A 23,234-nucleotide genomic window follows, 5' to 3' on the forward strand; every position below is an offset into this window, starting at 1 on the left:
CGTATGAAATCTTTATTTCGTACTTTCTAATAAAGTGAGGAAATGTGTGTTTGGCGATTATTTTTTTGTTTCAACGACGCTTCTTGGCAATAAATCTTATACAGTTGGAAAGCCTGTTCATTTTCCCTTAAATGGTGCCATATGTTGAGCAGCAGAGTTGAGAATGTGGCTTGTGCCCATGAAAAGCTTGCCAAATCTTCTCTGTCAACGCCAAACAGCTTATTCTGCTATTGACTCTGGGGTTTTTTTTGTTGTTTATTGGATTGGATGATTGAAGTCTGAAGAAACAAGACATAATTGCAATTTAACAATTCATTCTTTTAACAAACAGGGGCCTCAGCAGCATGTGGAAGCACCACACACAGGTACAACAGCCTGGCACCTCCTCCTCATGCTGGTCACCAACTTGGTCAAACACTCAGTTAGGGGTTGATTGATCAGCGCTGAGCCGGGCTGAGAATTTCAATTGTTGATCGCTATCATTCTATCTATCTATCTATCTATCTATAGTTTCCTGGTGGGTGCGGCCATTAGCACTAGCAAGCAGTCGTTTGGTACCAAGAAAATCTTTCTATGGTGCACGGAGCATTTCTTGTTCACTCATCTCTTTTCACCCTCTATTACGTTTATATACCACTCTGCATTTAATCATTAGCAATCATTAAACTATGGCTCTCTATCCTATAATTTGACTATTGTCCTCTCTCTGCCTGATATCTTTTCTTTCCCCTTAATCTAAACCATTGCAGCAGATGACTGCCCCTCCCTGAGCCTGGTTCTGCTGCAGGTTTCTTCCTGTTAAAAGGGAGTTTTTCCTTCCAACTGATGCCAAGTGCTTTGCTCATAAGGGGTTGTGTGATTGCTGGGATTTCTTTCTAATATTGTAGGGTCTTTATCATACAATATAAAGTTAATTGAGGCGGCTGTTGTTGTGAATTGGCGCCATTTAAATAAAACTGAACTGAGTTGAACTCTGTTGTTAATTTTTAGATCTGTTTTTATGTTTTAGTTTTCCTCGAAAGTTCTGTTTTGGACATGAAATGCTTTTTTTCTTGGAAATCCTCCCAAGCAGATTCAACTTATACAATTAATTTTAACCAGCTGTTGCAGCTTGTAAATAAGTTAAATGATGACAATAATAACTGTACTGTAAGCTTGTATTAATTTCTTTGGTCCAAGCTTTACTATTTAACTGAAAACTAAATGTAACTGGGTTGATTTGCTTTGGTCAGATCTACCTGCTCTCAAGTCTGATGTGATAGCCAACACTCTGGCCCACATTTTCCCCCCTCTCAGCTGCCACTCTCTCAGCTACAGCAATGGCAGCTAGGCGTCTGGGCTGAGTGCAGAAGATCCTGCAGGCCTCTCCTTTCTTGCTGCTGTCATCCAGGAGGAACTGTGGGATCTGGACAAAACAGGAATATCGGATACCTTGAGCATAATTCATTCTAAAACCCATTTTTAGCAGACATAATACATAGTTACAATACAAAGTTATTCAATATCGCTACTATACTGATTTATTTTGATTAGCATTAACATTGTGTTAAAATATACTGCGCCAGAAAACAAAACAAAATACAGGAACAAGTTTTTTAGCATTAGCATAGCACCAAGTCAATTAAACTTGTGGGATCCTGACCTGTTACCTCTCTGTCCCACTGTCTACATTTTCAGTATGTGTCTTTATTTCTAAATGTTAACAATAAAAATAACATAAAATAGAAACAGGACCAACATGCCAGAACCAAGTGCTGTAATATCTACTTTTCCATAGACCCACCTGTGTTGTTTTTCCAGATCCAGTCTCCCCCACCACTAGCACCACCCTGTTTGCTCTGATAATCTGGACGATCTCCTCCTGGTGTTGATTCACAGGCAGTGAGCATCGAAAACTGTCCAGCTCTGATGGACCCCTCCTCTGAGGAACCATAGGAATGCCCTTGTTTAAGTGTCCGCTTGCCCTGTTCTTGTCATAACTGCTGTCTGGAAGGGCACAACAAAGATACACTAATTACAGTACAGCTTTTGACTGTACAATATTGAGCAATAACTTTTTTTAACTTCCAGTCAGTGTGCTTTTTCTTTTTACTTTTATAATTACGGTTACTGCAGAAGCATTAACAGCACACTGAGAAATTTGGTCTACATCTAAACAAACAGCAAGCACACACTTGGGTTAGGCCCTGCATTTACAGCTCATGTGACCAGCTTTGTCAGGATTGGGAACACAACAGAACATAAGTACTTTAAAACAATTTAGATCTATATTTGAAGTGTTAAAAATGGAACAGTGTGCAAAATTTTGCAGGTGGCCATTTGTGTGGGTGATCTTGTGCCTTAAAATCTAATAACTCCTTTGCAAAGTTACAGCCACTGAACATCTACTAAAGCTCTCGCCATGTAGCCCGGTAAGCTAAGAGTCATCATTTTGCTTTACATCAGTTTGGTCTGTTTTTTCCCCACAAACAATGGCAATCACCAGGTTCCGCAGGTACAAACATGCCACTTTTGTTGCTGGGTTGCACATCTATGCGCTCCTTCTTGCTGATGGGAAACTTCTGAAGCAGACTGCGGATGAAATATAAAGTGTTCTGGGAGAGTGCAATTGCTATGGTTGGCTGAGGTTTGTCTGATCCATTCTTCTTCCTTATGGTGAGAAAGCGATCTGGTCCTTTTCTGAAAGACAAAGAAAATTTTCTTCCATTTTGATACTTCTTAAAACTTTTTGTCTTTTTTTATTAGTTATGAAGGCAGGAAGGCACAGTGGTCAGCACTGTTGTGTCCTAGCCTCAGACCTAGTCCAGTGGACAGCACAGTTCCAGGCAGCATTTGAGAGGTGAAACAACCCTCTGCTCCACACCACTACCTTCTCTCTCCCTTCTGACTTGCACACTGATGCTTCAAACAGAGGCTGGGGGCCATTTTGTCCCAGCAGGTGTGTAGGATCAAGCAAAGACCACAGAAGCTAACGTGCTCTTTGAAGAGTATCTGGCAATCAACAGGGTGGTTGATACCCAGTATTATTACCTCGTGGGGGGCTCATTCAACCTCTCTTCAGCTCATGTCCCACTGCACTGGCTTCACTGTATGCCAATGCCCATGGTGTGGCGTTTGGCTTTGTAGCCCCTTTAATTCAAGGTGGTCCATAGGCCAGGGACACACTGATTTCCTCTACTGCTCAGGTCATTTTCAGTGCTAGGTGTTTACATTTTGAACAAAACATCATGACTGAGATACATTTGATGAGCTACAATCCTGGAACTTACCCTTTGCTCTTAGAAATGTAACCCAGGGATTGAGCCATCCGGTGAATGAAAGCCCTCTCAGTATTGGACAAGGAGGAAGGAAACTCCATCTCTGTTAAGAAAAGAGTAGCAGATGCCATAAGAATCACCCATCATTACTTTCTGCTCATTCTGGGAGAAATAATGAGTATGACAATGGCAAATAGCTGTCATATACTCTGACAATAAATGGCTCTTAAACAGACCAAAAATCAGCTTCTACCTTTCTGGTCACTGTAGTGAAACCTCTCTAAAGCCAGGCTCACTGCTATCTTGACTTCTTCATCAATATGAATTTCTTTAAAGCTGCGTTGTTGTGCGTTCTGGCGCATGGCCAGTTTTTGTGAAGCTCTGCCAGTTTTTGACATGATGCACTGCAACAAAACAACAGTTTTTAAAGTGTTGACAAAACATGCATACAGGCATTTCTTACAGCTTATTTGTAGGTAAACTGTTAAAACAACAAGAAAATCTGTAGAATTCCACATCTACTGAATGTAGCTATGAAACACTAAGTTCACTAATAAGAGTAGAGGGGTCATTTTTAATATGTTTGTACATACTGTATAGTTAGGTACATAGTTTTGAACACCAACAGGAATTTTGATACAAAAGCTGATTACAAAGGCAAACTGAAACAGGGCTTAGAGGAAGGAAAAGTTCTCTGAGTGAGATGAGTTTTATAGGGGGGAGTGACAGGTAAGAAAGACAAATATTAATTACCAAGTAAGTAAGGAACTGTAGCTTAAGTATTTAATGTAATTAAAAAAAAAAATCAAATATTTGACTTTAAAGAGTTTTCTATGGTAGTTATTTTTTTGAATCCACACTTGTTTTTCAAAACGTTCTGTTTGAGACACCAACCCACCACTATGTGGGTTAATTTCCATCCATCCATCCATTCGCTTCCACACATCCTGTTAAGGGTCGGGGGGGGGGGGGGGGGGGGGGGGGGGGGGGGGCTGGAGCCTATCCCAGCTGTCATAGGGCGAGAGGCAGGGTACACCCTGAACAGGTCGCCTGCCTGTTGCAGGGCCAACACAGAGGGACAGACGACCTTTCACACTCACATTCACATTCACACCTATGGGCAATTTAGATTAGCCAATTAACCTAACCCCAGTAAGTGCATGTCTTTGGCATGTGGGAGGAAACCGGAGTACCCGGAGGAAAACCCGGAGGAAAACCCACTACGCCACCGTGCTGCCCACGGTGGCGTAGTGGGTTAATTTACTTTAGATAAACACAAAACATGATTAAAATGAATAAAATCTAAATAAATACAGTCCTGTGACTGGATTCCTGTGTTTCTGTGACATAAATGACAAACAGATGAATTTCCCAGTCAGTGCAATGGACCCTTTCCTTGCCCTGCACAAATGTGGTTCACTCTGAGCTGTATCATAGCTGTTGCTGATGTTGGAAATACACCCATGTTAAACGGTGATGGCCACAGCTTAACAAAGGCAGGTGTACTCAATATAATTCAACATCATAGCATTATTGTGTTCAAAATAAGGATATGCATCTCATCTTTCATCAGTTCAGACTGTTAGGTGGCTGGATGTCTTAAGCTTATGTGTGCCTTAACAGTAACTTACTGATTTAAAATTAAACTGTTAGATTTAAAGTTGTTGTGATGAGTATCAGCATCAGCAAAGTCAACAAAGTCAAATGACAATCCATTCAACAATCTAAGAGAATTTTTGCCGGGAGTGTCAAAATGAAACGTGCAGTTTAGAGCACTTGCAGCTGATCAGTGTCTTAAAATGGAGCTGCAGTGCCAGAGTAGGTGGCCTTATGGAAACAATTTATCGTGCTCTGCAAAAGCGAACCTAAACATTTGATCCAGACACATGATGCCTTGTGCTTTCCCAAGCTGGATCAGCTCTGCTTTTAGTTATGTTTTGGTCTGTGTCATTCACTCACTGTCAGTCACTGGATGCCTCCAGAAATACTTCTTCAGGGAGAGAACTTGTGATATTCAACCAATTTTCTTTCCTGCTAGTTTGCAGTCTTGTGGGAGCTGTGTTCTGTTTACAGAGACCTTTAGCACCCTGTGTGCTCAGTGTTTGAAGGACAAAAAGACTCCATTACTAGTTAGTTTGAATTTATTCAGTCATAGCCTACAGAGCAACAAAAATGCACACCTTTTTATAGTTGTCAGCATAGCGTAGTGCTTGTGGCTCACCGTGTTGGTTGGCTAAGTTTGTAACTGATGATCAACAGTTTAAGGCAACTTTATTTTATCACCCCCCCCACACACACACACAATTCTTGCTTATGACTTATAGTATCTAAAAAGAGTTAATGACAATATGGCTGCTCGATTATGGGAAAAAAAAAATCATGATTATTTCGGTTAATATTGATATGCTATTTAACACGATTACTTATTAACTTTGTAAACAGTGACTACCTTGAAATCTAGTTCATTTCACTTGAAAATAAACACTAAATTGAAAATAAAATACAGAATATATACATAAAATATAAATACAGTATTAAAAATATATAAATAAATTGCAATATAATTAAATACATTATAAATGAAACACAAATACCAAATAAATAGATAAATATATAGAAAGGTAACGTCAGTTATCACGATTAAAAATACCAGGAAGAAATTGGACCAAGTTATTTAGACCAAATTAATTTGCTCACATTTTAGTGCCACAACATACTGACAGATCCTGCACATGTATTCAAAGGATTTGGCATTAACGGGGTCCCGGGGGAGTAATATTAGTAGGGACAGCTCCTTACCGTCCCTCGATAATCATGCCCCGTAATTGGCAGGGACATAACCGACGTTATTTGATGTTTCTCGGGAGGTGCAGATCAGGTTACGGCGTCGATTTCTAGCTCGATAATTAACGGTAATTAACACATAATGCACCTGCACTATGGCTCAAGGCTGCAGCATAAATCAGGGATAATATACGAAGCGTAATGTGACAAAATAATTTTAATAACAATCGATTAAGCTGTTTTTGGGATCGTTTGGAGCCAAAAATCTAAATCAAATTTCGATTAATTGCACCACCCTAGGGCACAACTAAATATACCTTATGTCACTTTAAACTTCAACTTTGGTTGCTGAATTTTTCAGAGACCAATCTACAGCATCAAAACCAGTTAAGCTGTGACACCAATACTAACTAATGGCTTTTGATTTAGTTTTGAAAAGTTAGCCAAAGAGTGTGACTGCTATAAGATTTTTAATAACTAGCATAAACTTTACCACTACACTGCTAGCATCATAGACATATGACTAGCATGCTATATACTCCCAAACAGGTGAAACCCTCGCCGAGAAGCAGGTTACCACTTAAAACAAAGCAGTCTTGTGGTTAAAGTTTGCTTTAAAGAACCCTCTTCACAAGTGGCTTGAGTTTGTCATTGTCCTGGTGCCGAAACACAAAACTAAATTAGCTGAGGGAGAGAAATGTCATAAACATTTAGCTAGCTATACGTCCAAACCTGACCTAAAAAGAATTAAGGTATTGTGTCGTACCTGTCAGTGAAGACCCTCAGCAGTTAAATTAGGAGGACGGCCCACATGAACATGTAAAGCGTCAAATATTGCTTCCTAGTGTTTCTTTTTCATGAAATCTGAAACAAACTCTCATCTTATCCATTTAAACCTGCGCTTCGGCAGCTCGTCCTTCTTCTTCTTTTACGTTTATTAGCATTACCGCCACCTGCTGGACTGGAGTGGAGTGCGGCTCAGACGACTTAAACGTTGTTGTCGAGATATATATATATATATATATATATATATATATATATATATATATATATATATATATATATATATATATATATATATATATATATATACACAGTGATAACATATATATATATGTTATATATATGTTTTCTGCATAGTTTCTCTGTTATCATTTTTAGTTTTTGTCTCACTTTATTTTCCATGACATTATTCTCTGGTTTTCTTAGTTTTGCCATCTTTTACAGTCTAGCTCTGTGTATAGTTGTTGTCTCTCTTTTTAATTCCACGAGTTTCCGTTTTTTCTTTTCTCCCCTGTTTTTTCATGGTCAAATCTCTGTCTGCTTGGTGTTGTCATGTTTTTGTTATAGTCCCGTTTTCGTTTGTTAGTCTCTTGTGTGCATGGCATTTAGTTTTGCTTTCCCTCTCTCATTGTTTATGATTATTATCTTGTTTCCCTGGTGTTTCGGATCTCCTTGATTTCTTCATGTGTGTATTTAAGCCCTCAGTTTGGCTGAGGTCTTTGCCATGTCATACTGTTTGGCAGCCTTTCACAGGTTGGCCTTTTGATTTCTGTATTCATCTGCCATTTGGACTTTTGGCTTTACATAAAGGTTAATGAAGTCAGTCTGCAAGTCTGCATTTTGCATCCACATTTTTCGCTCATGCTTAACTATCTATCTATCCATCCATCTATCCATCCATCTATCCATCCATCCATCCATCTATCCATCCATCCACATGTGTGTGTGTGTGTGAGAGAGACAGAGAAAGTGAGAAATCAGAAAAAATACAATTTTATTAGAAAAAAAATATTTTTAAAAAATCAGATGTGTATTTAAGCCTTTACAATAACAATGTGACAGTTGTATACAATTTCCACACCATTTTGAACTGTATTTCTTGATGTATCTTGATTTTATTTTTTAGGAAGTTAAAAGCTGAGAATGAAAAAAGAAACAGACTTTATTAACATTCCCATTTAAAGTCAAAACACCACAAAATCAATTACAGTCAATTCCAAGTCCCAGGAATGAACTTCACACGAGGAGCTCTTGCATTGCAGTCATTGCTCATGTGTATGACACCACGTTGGGAGAATAAGAACTGCTACACGTGGGTTGAAAGACTTCCAGAACAGGTACTCATGTGATGGAAATTTAATCTCTGAAAACTGACTTTGCTTTTGTTTTCAAATGTAGTGGTTCACTGCAGTTATCTTCCATCATGTGACATGAGTACTGTCACCATAATGGAGAACTTTTCCTTTCAGAAATATTGGAAATTGAGATGGCAACAAGTTATAATTAAGACTGTTAAAAACAGACTTTTGGATGCATGGCAAAAGTCAGCCTTTTAAATTTTCACATTTGGTGGAGAAAATGCAAAAATTATACCAAAATAAAAAAAAAAAAAAATTAAACTCATGTGTCCATGCTCAGGAGTACTGCATTACCACAATGCTAATTAAAGTGAAAGTGAACTGACTTGGATTTTCATATTTAAACTGGGATACAGTCCAGGCTCCATCTGAACTGTCTTCAGTTTGATTTCATTCTGATGCAGCATCTCGCTTCACGGTCATTCAGTTAGTTTTCAGGATGGAAATTCTCATCATGGCTGACGTTCTCATTTAATCCTGGATCCTCAAACATCAGTCTGATTTAGTGATTTTGTTTTAAATACTGGCAGCCGTACACAACAGAGTCACGTGAATTTAATCAGATTTAATTAAAAGACAACTTTCCTCCTCTCCCAAGTCGTTATGTTCTTGCATAAAAACTTAAGTAGCTTTAGAGGGAAAAAGAAGCTAATAACACTGTAATTTAATATCACTGTTAAAAGTCAGCCTGCAGAACATTTATGCTACTTAACTGAATGACTGGAGGAGACTATTATCCAAATACCTTAAAATCAATACATAACTTGACAGATTTAATAATGATTTGCTGGCCAAATGCACTAATGATTCATTTCCCACCTTTTACTGTCAACATAAAATGTTGACAGTAAATGTTTTCAAAACATAATTTGCCTGTAAAAGATGATTTACCTGTGTAGTCCTCTACTACGTGATACTCCATGCTGCCAATGACAGGCAACTTCCCTTGGTAAATGTGTGCGCACGAAAAGCAAGTCAAGATGAGAAGGAGCTTGTTTACTCACATCCATAACTTTAAAAAAGTCTCCTGAGATCGAGGTTTGATGTTACAGAGGAGGCACAGATCAACAGCAGTGATATCAGTAGTCAAAACTCTTCATGATGGCATCTCTGTCAAACCTGAAGTTCAGGAAAGCCTTAGAGGACAGGAAAGGCTCACAGTCTTTCCTCTCAAATGTTTGATGACCGCAGGAGCTGCTCGAAGCCGCATCTGTCAAAATAAAAGCTTGTTTAATTGTTTCATTGGGGTTTGTGGATTTAGTCCTGAATCTTTAAAAAAAATGTATAAGGTGATGGGATCAGTTTTGGTTCCCAGCTGCTTGACTGCTGTTCCTTTGTTCAAATGTACTCTACTGGATATTCTTCTGTGATACAACGTACAACGTGCAAGACCCACTGTCCTGGCCTCTTAATATTATATTAATTTATGACCAGTCTCGTAACATTGGGCACTGGTCAGAAGTTTGGACACACTCAGCCAAGCAGCCAGGTTGCAGCTGTAAATAAGAAATTGTTCTTAATCTGTTTGCCTGGTTAAATCAAGTTAAAATAAAATAAGCAAACAATCAACTGTATTTGGTAATGTGTTTTTTTTTTTGGCCTTGTATCCATTTTTATTTCACCCATATGTCACCATTATTTTAGTAAAACTTTTTTAGTATAAATAACACACACACACACACACACACACACACACACACACACACACACACACACACACACACACACACACACACACACACACACACACACACACGATCTCTGCAAAGTAGAATGACAGAGTGCAGTAAAATCATACCTCTCTCAAAACTGTCTTGCAGTCTTCGTGGCAGAAGTCTTTTATCATCCTTCTGTAGAAACAGTTTAAGAGTTTGTGGTGTGCAATTAATTACTTAGAGCATGCCAAATTAAAATGCTTACAACTCACTACTATATTCAATAAAAGCAGAATCTGAAAACCTTCAAATGAACCCAAGCTCCACTGGCAGAAATTGTCTGTGTCCAGTATTTGACCGATGATTGCTGTTCACTCTTGAGCCTTTCTGCTTTCTGAAAACAGCTATCTGGACCAAAAATGTTTTTGCACTTACTAATATGGTTTTCACCTGCTGGCTGCTGGCTCCATTGTCATAAGAGCTTTTCTTCATATAAGCCAAGTCCTGACATTTCTTCCCATTGCCTTTCATATTTGGTTTCTACAGAGTAAAGAACAGATTTTATGAAATGTGGCTGTTATAGCCGGTGACAGATTCTACTTCTTAAGGCCATATAGTAATTATATAATAAAGTGTAAGACATCTGACTAAAAGCTATAACAGTAATATGTGTAAAACTAGCACAAAAAGTAAGGGCATTTGTGTTTGCACAATAATTTCTTTGTTGTAACAAAGCTTCTTGGCAAAAAATCTTTTACTGTTGTCAAGCCTGTTTATTTCCCCTGACATTTGCTGCGCCCATGAAAACCTTGCCAGGATTTCCTCTGCCAGTCCCAAACAGCTTATTTTGCTTTTTGTTTTGAGCTTCTGGCACTCCGGGTGCTGACACTCAGGCTCTCACTGGAGGAAATCTCAGTGCAGGGAGATCAAGATGAGATTCTGCAGCCAGCGGCAATCCCATATCTCCACAGTCTGGAACCGAACTCTATCCTCCAAGATGACAACACTCGCCTCCACAGAGTGGGTTTATCAGAGACTACCATCAGAATGTGGGAGTGGAGAGGATGGAATGACCTAGCTGCAGTTCTGACCTCAACCCCACCGAACACTGTGGGATCAGCATGAGGAGGAGGTACCAGGCTGCTGTGGCTGTGTGCGGCTCAGGCCCCTATTTGTTACATTAATAAACTGTTAAATTGCCAATATGTTTTGTTACTTCAGACCTCAATCATCCAATCCAATAAATGACACCAAACCAGAGTCAGTAGGAGAATCAGCTGTTTGGCAGAGAAGATTTGGCAAGTTTTTCATGGGAGCAGCCCACACACTCAACTCTGCTGCTCAACCCACACACTCAACTCTGCTGCTCAACCCACACACTCAACTCTGCTGCTCAACCCACACACTCAACTCTGCTGCTCAACTCACAAATGCATTTTCCTTACAAATATGGCTCCATTTAATTAACTGCCATTACAACAACGAAACAACTGAACAAACACAAAATTCCTCAGTTTTTGTGTTCTCTCTCTCTCTCGTTCTCTGTGTATCCTGCAAAAAAGACAGTTCCTCCACATGCACTAACACAACTAGAACAAACCAATGCCTGTTAATTAGTGTTGAGCTTTGTCATTGGACTTGGTGAGAACTACATTACTTATCGGGGGAGTGGTTGAATGAATCCTTACTGATAGTGTCTTTCCCTCATTTTTAATTATTTGCCAAAGTAATATGCTGCTGTCACAAAGTGACTGACTGTAGGCTTTTTCTAACCTGGCTCAGGTCAAACTGGCTTAACTGGCCCAGAGTCTTCTGCTGCTTGTGTTTTATCCAGCCCTCTCCTGGAAATGCATCAGTACCTGTGAGGTGACGGGATTTTGATCTACAAGACAGAAGAGAGTAAAAAAAAGTTGTTTTCTCTTGTAGCAGGAGAACAGTGTGAGAGGAAGTGGGATTGTGAAATTGCTGGAAGATGTGATTATGTACAAAAGTGAAAGAAAATGTTTTTTAACCCTCTGGACTTTTCAGAATTCTGCATCAGCTAAACCAATAAAACACAAACAGCTTTATGAATGTGGGATTTCTTAGAGAATGAAGGTTCGTTTTACCGAGTGTTGCCGGTGTTTGTGAAGTCTTCATCGCTGTCTGTTGATTCGCCTTTTCTCCGGCTAATCCAATCTCGCAGCGGTCTATACAAGTAAAGCAGAAAGTGTGCCATCAATACTTGTATATCACTACACAGAAGCTAAATTACATTTTCACATATAAATGAGGCAATCACAAACGAGAAGCAACATTATATTTAGACAGCTCAGAAGTTTTGACAGGTAACAGGGATGTAGTCTCTGGATCATCTGGACAATTGGTTAGCCGATCGGCACTCATCTGACCAAATTATAAACAGAAGGCTAACTTATGCAGGTTAGGGTGTGACCTAAACAGGGTACTTACAGGTACATAATGATACTACAGATTGAGGGTTTTAGTGTGAATATATGAGAATTTGCCGATTTCAGTGTTGGGTCTATCATTTGAATCTTCAGCTGTGTTTTCAGAGCTTGAAGAACAAACTGTCTCTTTAGTACTTTCCGTTGTATACTTGTGTACAATGATAATAAAGTTGAATCTAATCTAATCTAATTTCAGAGCAGCTGCTATTTTTGATCCCATTCTGTCTCCGTGCACTTGTTCGTCTGCAGTTGATGAAGAGTTCTTCACTTGATCAAAGCCCTGGTAGGTTTATTGTTGAACTTTGGAAAGAGTGAAGTTGGCTGCTTCCCGCTGGTTTGAGTCTTTATGCTAAGCTAGCCTCAACACATTTCAACTCACTATAAAACAGACGGTAAGATGAGCAAATAATTATCTTCTATCAGAAAGAAAGCAAACATGTGTGTCTTGTTTTATTTGAAAGGTATTAATGGATAATTGCATAATAAAATGATTATATACAGTTTTCTACAAACAAACCTTATAAATGGAATGGCCATGAAAAATCTGTTTGGGGCAAGTCCAAGTTTCGACTTTGGGGTCATGTCGTTCCTGTGACAGGGCAGCTTCTCCATAGGAAACCATTCAATGTTCTATAAGAAAAGAAAAAAGAAAGTAAAAGTTTATATTTTAAACATTTCTGTCAGCCACTGTACACTGACCAGATTTACTAGGTAGAGTGAATTAGTGAGATCCCACAAATGCAAAAAGATTTTAATGGAAATGTGAGCAAAATGGAATGGAAAGTTTTTCTAATTTGTCAGCACATTAATGATCAATGCATTGTATCAAAAGCAGTGCAAATTAGCAGGAATGCCAGACTCGATAAAGGTGAATGCATGAGTGGTTTGTCACTTGGCGGAGGGGCGTGGGTGTATCAGTGGGGGACTGGTAGGGTCTCCCAAGGCAAACTGGTACTGGGTGAAGGACCAGATGAAGAGTGATTAAAATGATCCTTATGACAGATAGGTCAGGGGAACAGTTTACAATGCTGGGATAGGGGTCAGGTGCAAGGCATGTCGGGCAATGAAGGGCGGAGGCCCTGGCGGACCGATCCCCAGCTACTGAGGCTGGCCTTTGGGAGATGGAACATCACCTCTCCAGTGGGGAAAGAGCTCAAGTAACTGTGTGAGCTCAAGAGATACCAGCTAGATGCAGCTGGACTCACCTCAACACCTGGGTTGTGGAACCAGTCTCCTGGAGAGGGGCTGGACTGTGTTCCAGTTTGAAATTGCCCTTGATGAGAGGCAGGAGTGGGTATACTTGTATCCCCTCGGCTTGCTGCCTATATGTCGGAGTTTTCACCAGTGGATGGAGTGGAAGGTGTCCTGAATGTTGTTTGCGCTTATGCACAAAATGATAGCTCAGAGTACCCAGCCTTCATGGGAGTTGCTAGGTCAAACAGCAGTAAGCTGCTTACATAAACAATATAGAACAGTGAAGTGATTTATTTAAATGCTCTCGTCCCCAAATATTGCACTCTGGAAGGTAAATTCTTACAAATACATATATGCAATACAACCAGCAACAAAATAACTATGTTCATGCCTTTTTTAATCACTAAATTTTCAATGATTTTTATCCTCGTTTTAATGATGGGAGGCTTTGGTCTACTTCAATTAATAAATCTGGACCCAAATGTAATAAAAAATGTATTAAAGATTTTTACCCTGATCTCTTTTCTAGTTTTGGGGTTGAACTTTGTATCCTTAGACACTCCTGGTATGATGTAGAGCCGCACCAGCTGGTCAGTGATTTTCTGCTCTATGTACGCATCCTTGCAGATGCGATTTTTGATGTCAAAGCCCGTCTCCTCTAACACCTGGAAAGCAACCAACATCATCAAATACAAACTAAAAGCATTTTAAGATACATGACATGGTCAAAGAATTGTGTGACTTACTTCACGAACTGCACAGTCATATGGTGCTTCATCCTCATTAACCTTCCCCTTTGGAAAGCCCCAGCCAGATTTTGCAAGGTAGCCCTGAACAAGCAGTACCTGAAAAAAAAAGAAAGCCCAGTTAGCTGCAGCACATCGGATGGTTTCATTCACTAACCATGGTAACGTGGAACCTGACATCATATCTGCAGGCAAATAATGAACATGAAAATCACAAGAATTAGGATTTTTAAAAAACATATACATGTTAATAATCGCTGAAAGGGTGATGATGTTTGTGCAAAGTTTTGTTCAGATTGGCCCATCAGGTAAGGAGAAGATCGGGTACATAAAGACAAATATGGTGGGGTGGGGTGGGGGGGGGGGGGTTTCAGGAGGTGGGCTCTGCCCGTTAGTTCCAATGAAAGGAACTCTTAATGCTTCAGCATGCCAAGACATTTGGAACAACTTCATTCTCCCAACTCTGTGGGAACAGTTTGGGGATGGCCCCTTCCTGTTCCAGCATGACTGCACACCAGTGCACAAAGCAGCTCCATAAAGACATGGATGAGCCAGTTTGGTGTGGAAGAACGTGACTGGCCTGCACAGAGTCCTGACCTCAGCCTGATAGAACACCTTTGGGATGGATTAGAGTGGAGACTGTGAGCCAGGCCTTCTCTCCAACATCAGTGTCTGACCTCACAGATGTGCTTCTGGAAGAATGGTCAGAAATTCCTATAAACACTCCTAAACCTGTGGAAAACTGTTATAGCTGCAAAGAGTGGGACAACATATTGAACCCTATGCATTAAGAATGGGATGTCACTCAGTTTCATATGCGTGTGAAGGCAGACAAGTGAATACTTTTGGCAATATAGTGTATATATATACTACCACAGTGGATTTCAAATCTATCAATTAAGATGTGACTGAAGTGCAAACTTTCAGCTTTAATTCAAGAAATTCAACAAAACTATTACATTAATTGTTTACAAACTACTTTCTTAAATATAGTCCCTAATTTCATTATTAAAGAGATTAAAGATCTGGAGTTGATTCCAGCTGAACTTGGATTTGGGAGCTATGCACTGGAACTCTCAATATAAAGTCCAAAGAGATGTGAAGTAAAGAAGGCCATCATTATAATCATATTAAACCTATCAGAGAGATAATAAAAACTTTTACTTGTGGCCAAATCATCAGCCTGGTACGCTCATAAAAAGAAGGAAAGCAGCAGCTCATCAATTCATACTGATTGTGTTTTCTTTGCTCTTTTTAAATCTACTTTAAGAAGTTTGCAGTGCAGTAAAAATCAGATCAGGACAGCATGACAGATGTTTGATCAATTTTGGACATGAGTAACTTGAGAATATTATATGTAAGAGTATACTAGCTAACAAGGCGGCTCATTCTCTTTCAGTCTCTTTCCTTCAGTTCAATCTATGGACCTTGAAGGAGAGGTCAGAGGTCAAATATGATCTGAAATCTGTACATGGTACTTTTTATTTATTTTTTTTAATTAATTAATTGTTTTTTTTAAATCAATTATAGTTTCTAAGTTTCAATCATTTTTTCTGTTCCCAGATTTCAACATACAAATACAATGTTGTAACTAATTAATATGATGGCCAAAACATAAGAAGCATGTCCTTTAAAATACTTTGCAAAAGCATTCGCGACCACTGCAGTGTATGAGTGTAGAACAACTCACGTTTTCAAGGGCTTCATCTAGAATGATTGCACCATAAGTGGGCACGCCCATCTTGTATTCCTTCCATTGCTCGAGAACTTTCTGCACATCTTCTCCATGAGGCAACAGAAACGGACAGTGATGGAATAGTTTGAAGCTGTCAAGAAAATAATCTTTAACACAAAATAACAAACAGCAACTACATCTGAGCTGAAGATGACCCTGAAGTGGTGCCAGGACAATTACACTGCCTGAGAAAGGTTGTATTAATAAATAAATGTAATGTTTCTTTCTTTTGAGTAGGTGTCATTAGAAAAATGCCTTCAAAATGTCTTCAAAAGCAATTCTGGAATAGCACCACACATTGTGAAGAATAAATAAATAAAAATCACAAGTTATTTAAAGCTTCAGTCACATATAAGGATATCAGCTTTGGCAAAGTCTCTTATCCCACAGTGAGGAGCTCCTGGAGTGTTTTGCATGCAGAAGTCCAGGTAGAACCAGTGGGCCAGCTCGATCTGGAAGCAAACTCGGATAGCATTGTCCCTTTCCTCACTGGGAATGTGCAGGATGAACCGGCTGTGGAAACAAACACAGAAGAAACAGGACTGTGGAAGTTCTCCTTTTATGGGACTGTTACATCAGAGTCTATGTGCTCTCTTTATAGCTGACTTTGTTTTTGTGATGTTTCTTGATACTTTATATTGTAGTTTGTTGCATTTTTCAAGCTGATCCCAGGATGGGCTTTAAGGATGACCAGATACCAACAAACTAAACAATTTGTTTGAGTGCAACATTTTGAAACACGTTGCTAATGCTGAGATGTGTTTTTTGGTGATTTCTTTCTTTATTTAAACTTTATTTAAATCTTGTAAACAACTCTGAACACTGGATATACACTAGCAGAACATTTCTTAAGAGGTTAGGCATTCCAGTATTTATTGACTTGGGTCCATCTTGAGAGAAATGTAACCATACTCATTTGCAGCGTTGCTGTATATTTGTTTCAGTCTGTGCATCTACTGGATCTGTGTTAGTGTCCATGCTTTCCTCCAGCTGACAGTTACGATCTTCTTGGGAATCAATGGGACGATACAGAGACTGTATCTGCGCTCCTGTCCTACAGAGTTCTAGTCTAAGTACAAACACTGTAGGATCCATGGGAATAACAATATTTACAGACACATCAATGATCACTTATGAATCTGCAACTCCTCCAACACAAAAGTGATCTTAGTAAAATGTTGACACAAACAATCGGGTCCTTACAGTCTCGCTGATTCTTTCAATCAAACTACTCATACCTTTGTGAGTACTCATGCACATGTCCTTCCAGGCGCTGTCCTCAATGGTCACATTTAATTCAAGCTCTCTTTTAAACTGAAGGTGTTTGATGTGTGAGATTTGCTTCTTAGTTGGCAGATGTGTTTCAATTACAGTTATAAAATATTGTTCAATAACCACTGGATCTCTGTTCAGGCCTCCCCACTCCCGGTGGCCTGGGTGTACTGCCTTAGTTGTAGGTAGTCAAACAAATCCTTTGGGGAACGTGTAAACTAGCTTTGTAATTGGGTAAATGGTTTTATTCCGCTACCGTAAAAGTTATTGTCCTCAGGCCTTTACTGTTTGAATCCACGATCCTTCCACGATGGATGGCAATTTATGCTCCCAGCAACTTGCATAACGCTCCTTCCAAAGTGGTGGGTGTCTGTTTGATGTATTGTACATCCTATGGATAAAGATTCAAAGCACCATAAACAGAATGACAGTACACACAACACCGACTGAGCTACGGAGATGCATGCCATGCGCAGTAGACGCCACGGCTCGTGGTCTCGCACTCTTCTTTCATCAGATTACTGCTTAATCTATTTATCGAAATACTGTGTTAAGAATTAAATCTGCGACGGAAAGCAAACAACAGTGTTAAAGGCCACCTGAAACCCCCCCAGTTACCTGCAGAGATCATCCAGAACGCCGGAGGGGATCTCCACTCTTTTTGTTTCCATGTTGGTGCCCGACATCCCACCTCTGTCTCAGAGCAGCGAAGTACAAAAGCCATTAGAGTCGCAAACTACTCCATCATTTTTATTTTACGTTCTCATTCTAACTCGATAGATCCCCACCTTTACACAAACTACGGATAGGCAGTTTATATCAGCTACAAACTCGCCGAGCTCCTCCGGATCTGATGCTTAGGCCGCGTTCAAGTCACGTAGGACAGATGAAACAGTGGTTTCCATTTTCGGTTTAGAGAAATCACGAGCACTAATTCAGCTGCATGACTGGTGCTGCACGAAAAACAACTTGTTCTGTGTAGATGAAAAAACTACACGTTAAAATTAGAGACGAAAATTATGCCCAATAAATGTGAGTTTAACTGAACGGTGAAATTTGTCTGATCTTAGGTATTTCGAATTGTATGTATGTGATCCATCAGAACAAGCTGGGTCTCAAAGGACTATACGCGAACGCCGTGTACAAAAACAGATCATAATTTCAACATCGTGAAATGACGTGAACACCACATTAGTAAACAACCGGAAGTTCATCGTTTTGATTCAGTTCCGGTGACATGACGCGTTCGGTCAGCAGCGATCAGCAGAGGGTGCTTTCGCTTTTCATTATGTTTTCTTTCCTCAAAGTTTTTTCACTTTTTATTTTATTTTTACACAGTGGTCGTACTAGTGTACAGAAAGGGGAAAAATGCAAAGATCCAAACCAATCAAAATCAGTTAAATCTATATTCCATAAAGTCAGTATTTGTGTCGTAAAATGCGATATTAAATAAAGTAAAGGTCTTTAAAGCATTCTGTTTTTGATGTTACAATTTGGTAATATTGTTTAAAGTAACTGATAAAGTGTAGTAAAATTGGTTTGATTCATTACAATTTTTCTTAAGAATATTTCCCAAAAATAACTAATGGTATGGTAGACTGCAAGTCATTTTCAATTTGAGCTCAAAAATCCATTTCAGCGGTCCTCTGAAGTTTCTTTTTTGGACTCTTTAGACTGTTGGCTACATGCCACGAAGACAAGATGTAAGATGCGGCAATATGATACAAAATGCTTTTTTAATCCTATAATTCTTTTTATTACAGTTAAAAAATTATGTAATGTAATGTTTATTGGGGGTGCTATAACTTTTCCAGGGGGACCTATAGCACCCCCAGCGCCGCCACTGATTATCAGTGTAACGGTGAATCATCCCACCTGCAGAAGTTCTTTGATGGCACTGCAGTGGTTGGGTTTATTAAGGGTGCACATGAATCAGGGGGTGCTGATGGGGAGGTTTGATAAGAGCTCTCTCTCTCTTATATATATCTCTTATATATATATATATATATATATATATATATATATATATATATATATATATATATATATATATATATATATATATATAAGTATGTATGTAGTATATGTATTGCACATAATGTAAGACTTGGATGCAGCTGCTTGGCCATGGAGACCCATTCCATGAAGCTCTCTACACAGTGTTCTTGAGCTAATCTGAAGGTCAAATGACGTTTGGAGGTCTGCAGCATCTGACTTTGCAGAAAGTTGATGACCTTTGTTCACTATGCACCTCAGCATCCACTGACCCCTCTGCACTTTTACAAGGCCTACCACTTCATGGCTGCATTGCTGTCATTCCCAGTCGCTTCCACTTTGTTATACCACTAACAGCTGACTGTGGAATATTTAGTAGTGAGGAAATTTCATGACTGCACAGGTGGCATCCTGTCACGGTACCACACTGGAATTCACTGAGCTCATGAGGGTGACCCATTCTTTCACAAATCATCTTGTTAAAATAATAGCCCCAGTCATTTTCTTTTTTTCAAGGTTCAAAAAAAATTAAAACCGCAAGCGGTGATATCGGGCCCTCGCACTCCGCGCGCGTCGACCTGTGGCGCTCGTCGACCTGTGGCGCTCGTCGACCTGTGGCGCTTGTTGACCCGTGCCACACTCTGAGGTCTTGTGATCATGATGGTGTACAGAAGGTCTCTAGAAAGTTGAATTCTTTTATAGGAAAAGGTATCTTTTGCTCTCGGCATAGACGCAATGGAATATTTGGGGGTGTGGTCACGGCTACAGCATGCACAATAGGGCATGGGTCTGATTGACTTTTTCGATGATGTCAAGAATGTTGAAACAAATTTTCATACATTTCAGAGAAACTAAGTTTATGGATGCTATAGAAAATTTCATTTGCTTCTGTAGGGGGTGCTCTTGCAACTATAGCCTTGAATCCATAGTTATGGGTTCAGAGTGGCTGTGTACATGATTACATTTTGAGGCAGATCGGGCAAAGCATGTACCAACACGTGCCCAAACAATTTTGGTCATGACTGAGAAAAATGAAGGCCAACTTCAATGGCCTGGTGTGACAATATGATAATATTTTGTAAAACTTTCCACAATTTTTGATGGGTTGTTTGTCTAGATGATCTGGAGCCAATTTGGTCTCACTGGGTGAAATGTCCTAGGAGGAGTTCATTCAAATAGCATGCCTGAAAATGGCAAAAATTGACACATTCAATTGAAGATGCTGGACTTCCTGTAGGGTTTGGAGTATGGCTCCAAGAGACTTTTATGTACGTCTTAGGATGTTACATGAGTGTGCACAATGTCAGAGCTGTAGATAAAATGTAGCTCTGGGGCTAGCTAAAAAACATGCTATTTTATGATATTTCAAGCTGCCACTAGGTGGCGCTGTAACGTTTATGGACTTTATGCATATCAATGTGTTCAGGGCAGGAGGCTTATTAAACTGATGAGGATTTTGTAAGGAATGGTGAAAGATATTTTCATGTATTTCAGAGCAAAACTAATTCTGTGGACGGTCATACAAATTTTCATTTGCTTCTGTAGGGGGCGCTATTGCACCTACAGTCTTGAATCTGTAGTTATGGATTTAGGCTGGGTGTGTACATGAGTGATTACATTTTCGGGCTGATCAGACAAAGCATGTGCGAACAAGTGCACAAACAATTTTGGTGGTGAGGGAGAAAAACGAAGGCCGACTTCAATGGCCTGGTGTGACAACACCGTTTAATTTTGTGTGAAGATTTCCACAATATTTGATGGGCTCCTTGTCTAGATGATGTGGAGCCAATTTGGTCTCACTGTGTAAAATGCCCTAGAAGGAGTTTGTTCAAATACCAGGCATGGAAACTGCAAAAATTAACACTTTCAATTGAAGATGGCTGACTTCCTGTAGGGTTTCGGGTATGGGTCCAAGAGACTTTTTTGTACGTCTTAGGATGTTACATGAGCCTCTACAATTTCAGAGCTGTAGATAAAATGTAGCTCCGGGGCTACTCAAAAAACATGCCATTTTCTGATATTTCGAGCTGCCACTAGGTGGCGCTCTAACGTTTATGGACTTTATGCATATCAATGTGTTCAGGGCAGGAGGCTTATTAAAGCACTGACGTTTGAGGCAGATTGGGTAATGTGTCTTTGAGTTACAGCCCTTTATGTCTTGTTGGTGAAACATCAAACTTTGCCCTCCCGCCATGGTCACGCCATTTGGCAAAAGCTCACAGTTTTGAAGACAGTGTAAGCCCAACTCCTTAAGGCTTTCCAGGGAAAATTTGAGATAGTTCTGCTCAACCACCTTGGAGCTGGACCTCTAAGTGTAAAACATGACATTTCCTGCTCCCACTAGGTGGCGCTGTGATTGTCATAAAACATTGCCACATGTATGTGTTCAGGGCTGGATGCTCATCCTACTGAGAAAGTTTGATCCAGATTGGATTATGCAGGTATGAATGAGAGCCAATCAAAATATCATGGCGAAAGGTCGAATTTCAGGGGGGCATAAGGGCCACGCCCCCTTGTCAAAAACTCACCATTTTTGAAATGTCGATTCCCCTTGGTGTGTAGATGAAACACACCAAATCTGAAGTTGATAACTTCTAAACCCTTTGAGTTATTAGAGAAAGTCTGAAGGGTGCAAATCGCCAAATTTGCATGTTTGAGTCAAAATGGCCGACTTCCTGTTGGGTTTACAGCATGGCTCCAAGAGGATTTTTTGTGCGTCTGGATATGATACATATGTGTAGCAAGTTTCATAAATGTACGTGAAACACAGCGGTGGGGCTGGACTTTAGGGGGGCTTACTGAGGCATTTTGGCTGGCCCTTGCCCGAGGCCATTAAAATACTTAAATTTTCACCAGGTGTGATGCATGTGCAAAGTTTCATGAGTTTTTGAATATGATAAAGCCCCCAAAAAGGCACGTCTTTTGCCTGAATAAAAATTTTAAAAAAATACATAAACGGAGCAAATACAATAGGGCCTTCGCACAGTTCGTGCTCGGGCCCTAATAAAAAACTGAATGGAAGATAGAAAATATGATTTAGGCAAAAATAAAAGTTTCATTAAAAAAAATTACTTAGGCCATTATTTTAACAAGGTGGGAAAATGTTTGCAGCAGCCTGCATGCCTAGGTGCTGGTTTTGTACTCCTGTGGCCATGAAGGTGACTGGAACACCTGAATTGAATTTTATGTTATGTGTGTGTGTGTGTGTGGGGGGGGGGCATCAAATAAAAGGGGTGGGATCAAATAAAAGGGGTGGGACCTTTTTCTCAATTATTATAAAATGGAAACAAAGACCCGGGGGGGGAGGGGTCTTTGGGCAATATAGTGTATCATAATAAGATACACTATATTGCCCAAAGTATTCACTCACCCATACAAATCATTAAAAAACCTTTAACACAGCAACAATGCTCTTGATATGAAAATACATAAATGTGTCAAACTTAACCCCTTAATGCCTGTTGTTGCAAATATGCGACTAACCGTTTTATGCAATCAACCAGCCAAAATAGCGCCTGCATTCCCCCAATGCCTGTTAGTGCATATTCGCTACAGACCTAGGAACCTTTGACAAGCACTTGTTTCTACTGGGATTGCTAAGTGGCGGACTTATTTCCAGTTTACGCACGAGGATTACTCTGTTACTCCTAGCTATTGGTAGGAGGCTGGAAAATGTGATCCTGAGGTGTAAATAAGGTAAGTTGTGCTAAGATAAAAATACTCACCTGCTTATTGTGGTCTTATACACTCAACATAATGATGTGAAATATTTGTGACGTGTTTTTGAAGTTATTATAATATTTCGCTTTGTAGCATATATGCGACAGTAGGCCATAAGGGTAACTAGCGCTATATAGAGAAACGCTTTTCAGGTTTGACTTGGTTTAGCGTTTAGACCTTGTTTCGACCAGGTATAGACCAGGTTTAGACCAGGTCCACAACTGGTCCAGATCCAGTCTAGATCTGGTTTAGACTTGCTATTTATTTTTTTTTATCTAGAGCCCA

The 23,234-nt window shown here is 39.7% G+C and overlaps 2 protein-coding genes across 6 annotated transcripts in view; both read right to left on the reverse strand.

The window, feature by feature from the left end:
• ythdc2 (YTH domain containing 2) overlaps nt 1–6,961 on the reverse strand; it is a 36,859-nt gene extending 29,898 nt beyond the window's left edge. For both annotated transcript variants that reach the window (XM_030724070.1, XM_030724069.1), the window contains exons 1-6: nt 6,808–6,961; nt 3,511–3,661; nt 3,270–3,360; nt 2,483–2,679; nt 1,784–1,986; nt 1,239–1,405 (exon numbers count right to left, since the gene is read on the reverse strand). In XM_030724070.1, the coding sequence (XP_030579930.1) occupies nt 1,239–1,405; nt 1,784–1,986; nt 2,483–2,679; nt 3,270–3,360; nt 3,511–3,655 (803 nt within the window). In that variant the 5' untranslated portion in view covers nt 3,656–3,661; nt 6,808–6,961. The remainder of the gene's footprint in view (nt 1–1,238; nt 1,406–1,783; nt 1,987–2,482; nt 2,680–3,269; nt 3,361–3,510; nt 3,662–6,807) is intronic.
• Nucleotides 6,962–7,801: 840 nt separating this feature from the next.
• On the reverse strand, nt 7,802–18,428 carry LOC115776393 (m7GpppN-mRNA hydrolase-like). 4 transcript variants are annotated; one of them, XM_030724051.1, is made up of 12 exons: nt 18,023–18,428; nt 17,853–17,927; nt 16,324–16,475; nt 15,918–16,045; nt 14,228–14,326; nt 13,994–14,146; nt 12,805–12,917; nt 11,946–12,026; nt 11,611–11,719; nt 10,273–10,377; nt 9,981–10,032; nt 7,802–9,392 (listed from the first exon to the last, which is right to left on the reverse strand). In XM_030724051.1, the coding sequence occupies exons 2-12, from the start codon at nt 17,918–17,920 to the stop codon at nt 9,262–9,264; spliced, it is 1,191 nt and encodes a 396-aa protein (XP_030579911.1). In that variant the 5' UTR covers nt 17,921–17,927; nt 18,023–18,428; the 3' UTR covers nt 7,802–9,261. The 4 variants fall into 4 exon arrangements, with proteins under 4 accessions (XP_030579911.1, XP_030579913.1, XP_030579912.1 ...); XM_030724053.1 differs by adding an exon at nt 17,491–17,625 and having other exon boundaries at nt 17,853–18,428; XM_030724052.1 differs by having other exon boundaries at nt 10,288–10,377; nt 17,853–18,428.
• Between the last annotated feature and the right edge of the window lie 4,806 nt (nt 18,429–23,234).

Source organism: Archocentrus centrarchus, unplaced genomic scaffold (assembly GCF_007364275.1).
Source record: "Archocentrus centrarchus isolate MPI-CPG fArcCen1 unplaced genomic scaffold, fArcCen1 scaffold_30_ctg1, whole genome shotgun sequence".
NCBI classification, from domain to species: domain Eukaryota; kingdom Metazoa; phylum Chordata; class Actinopteri; order Cichliformes; family Cichlidae; genus Archocentrus; species Archocentrus centrarchus.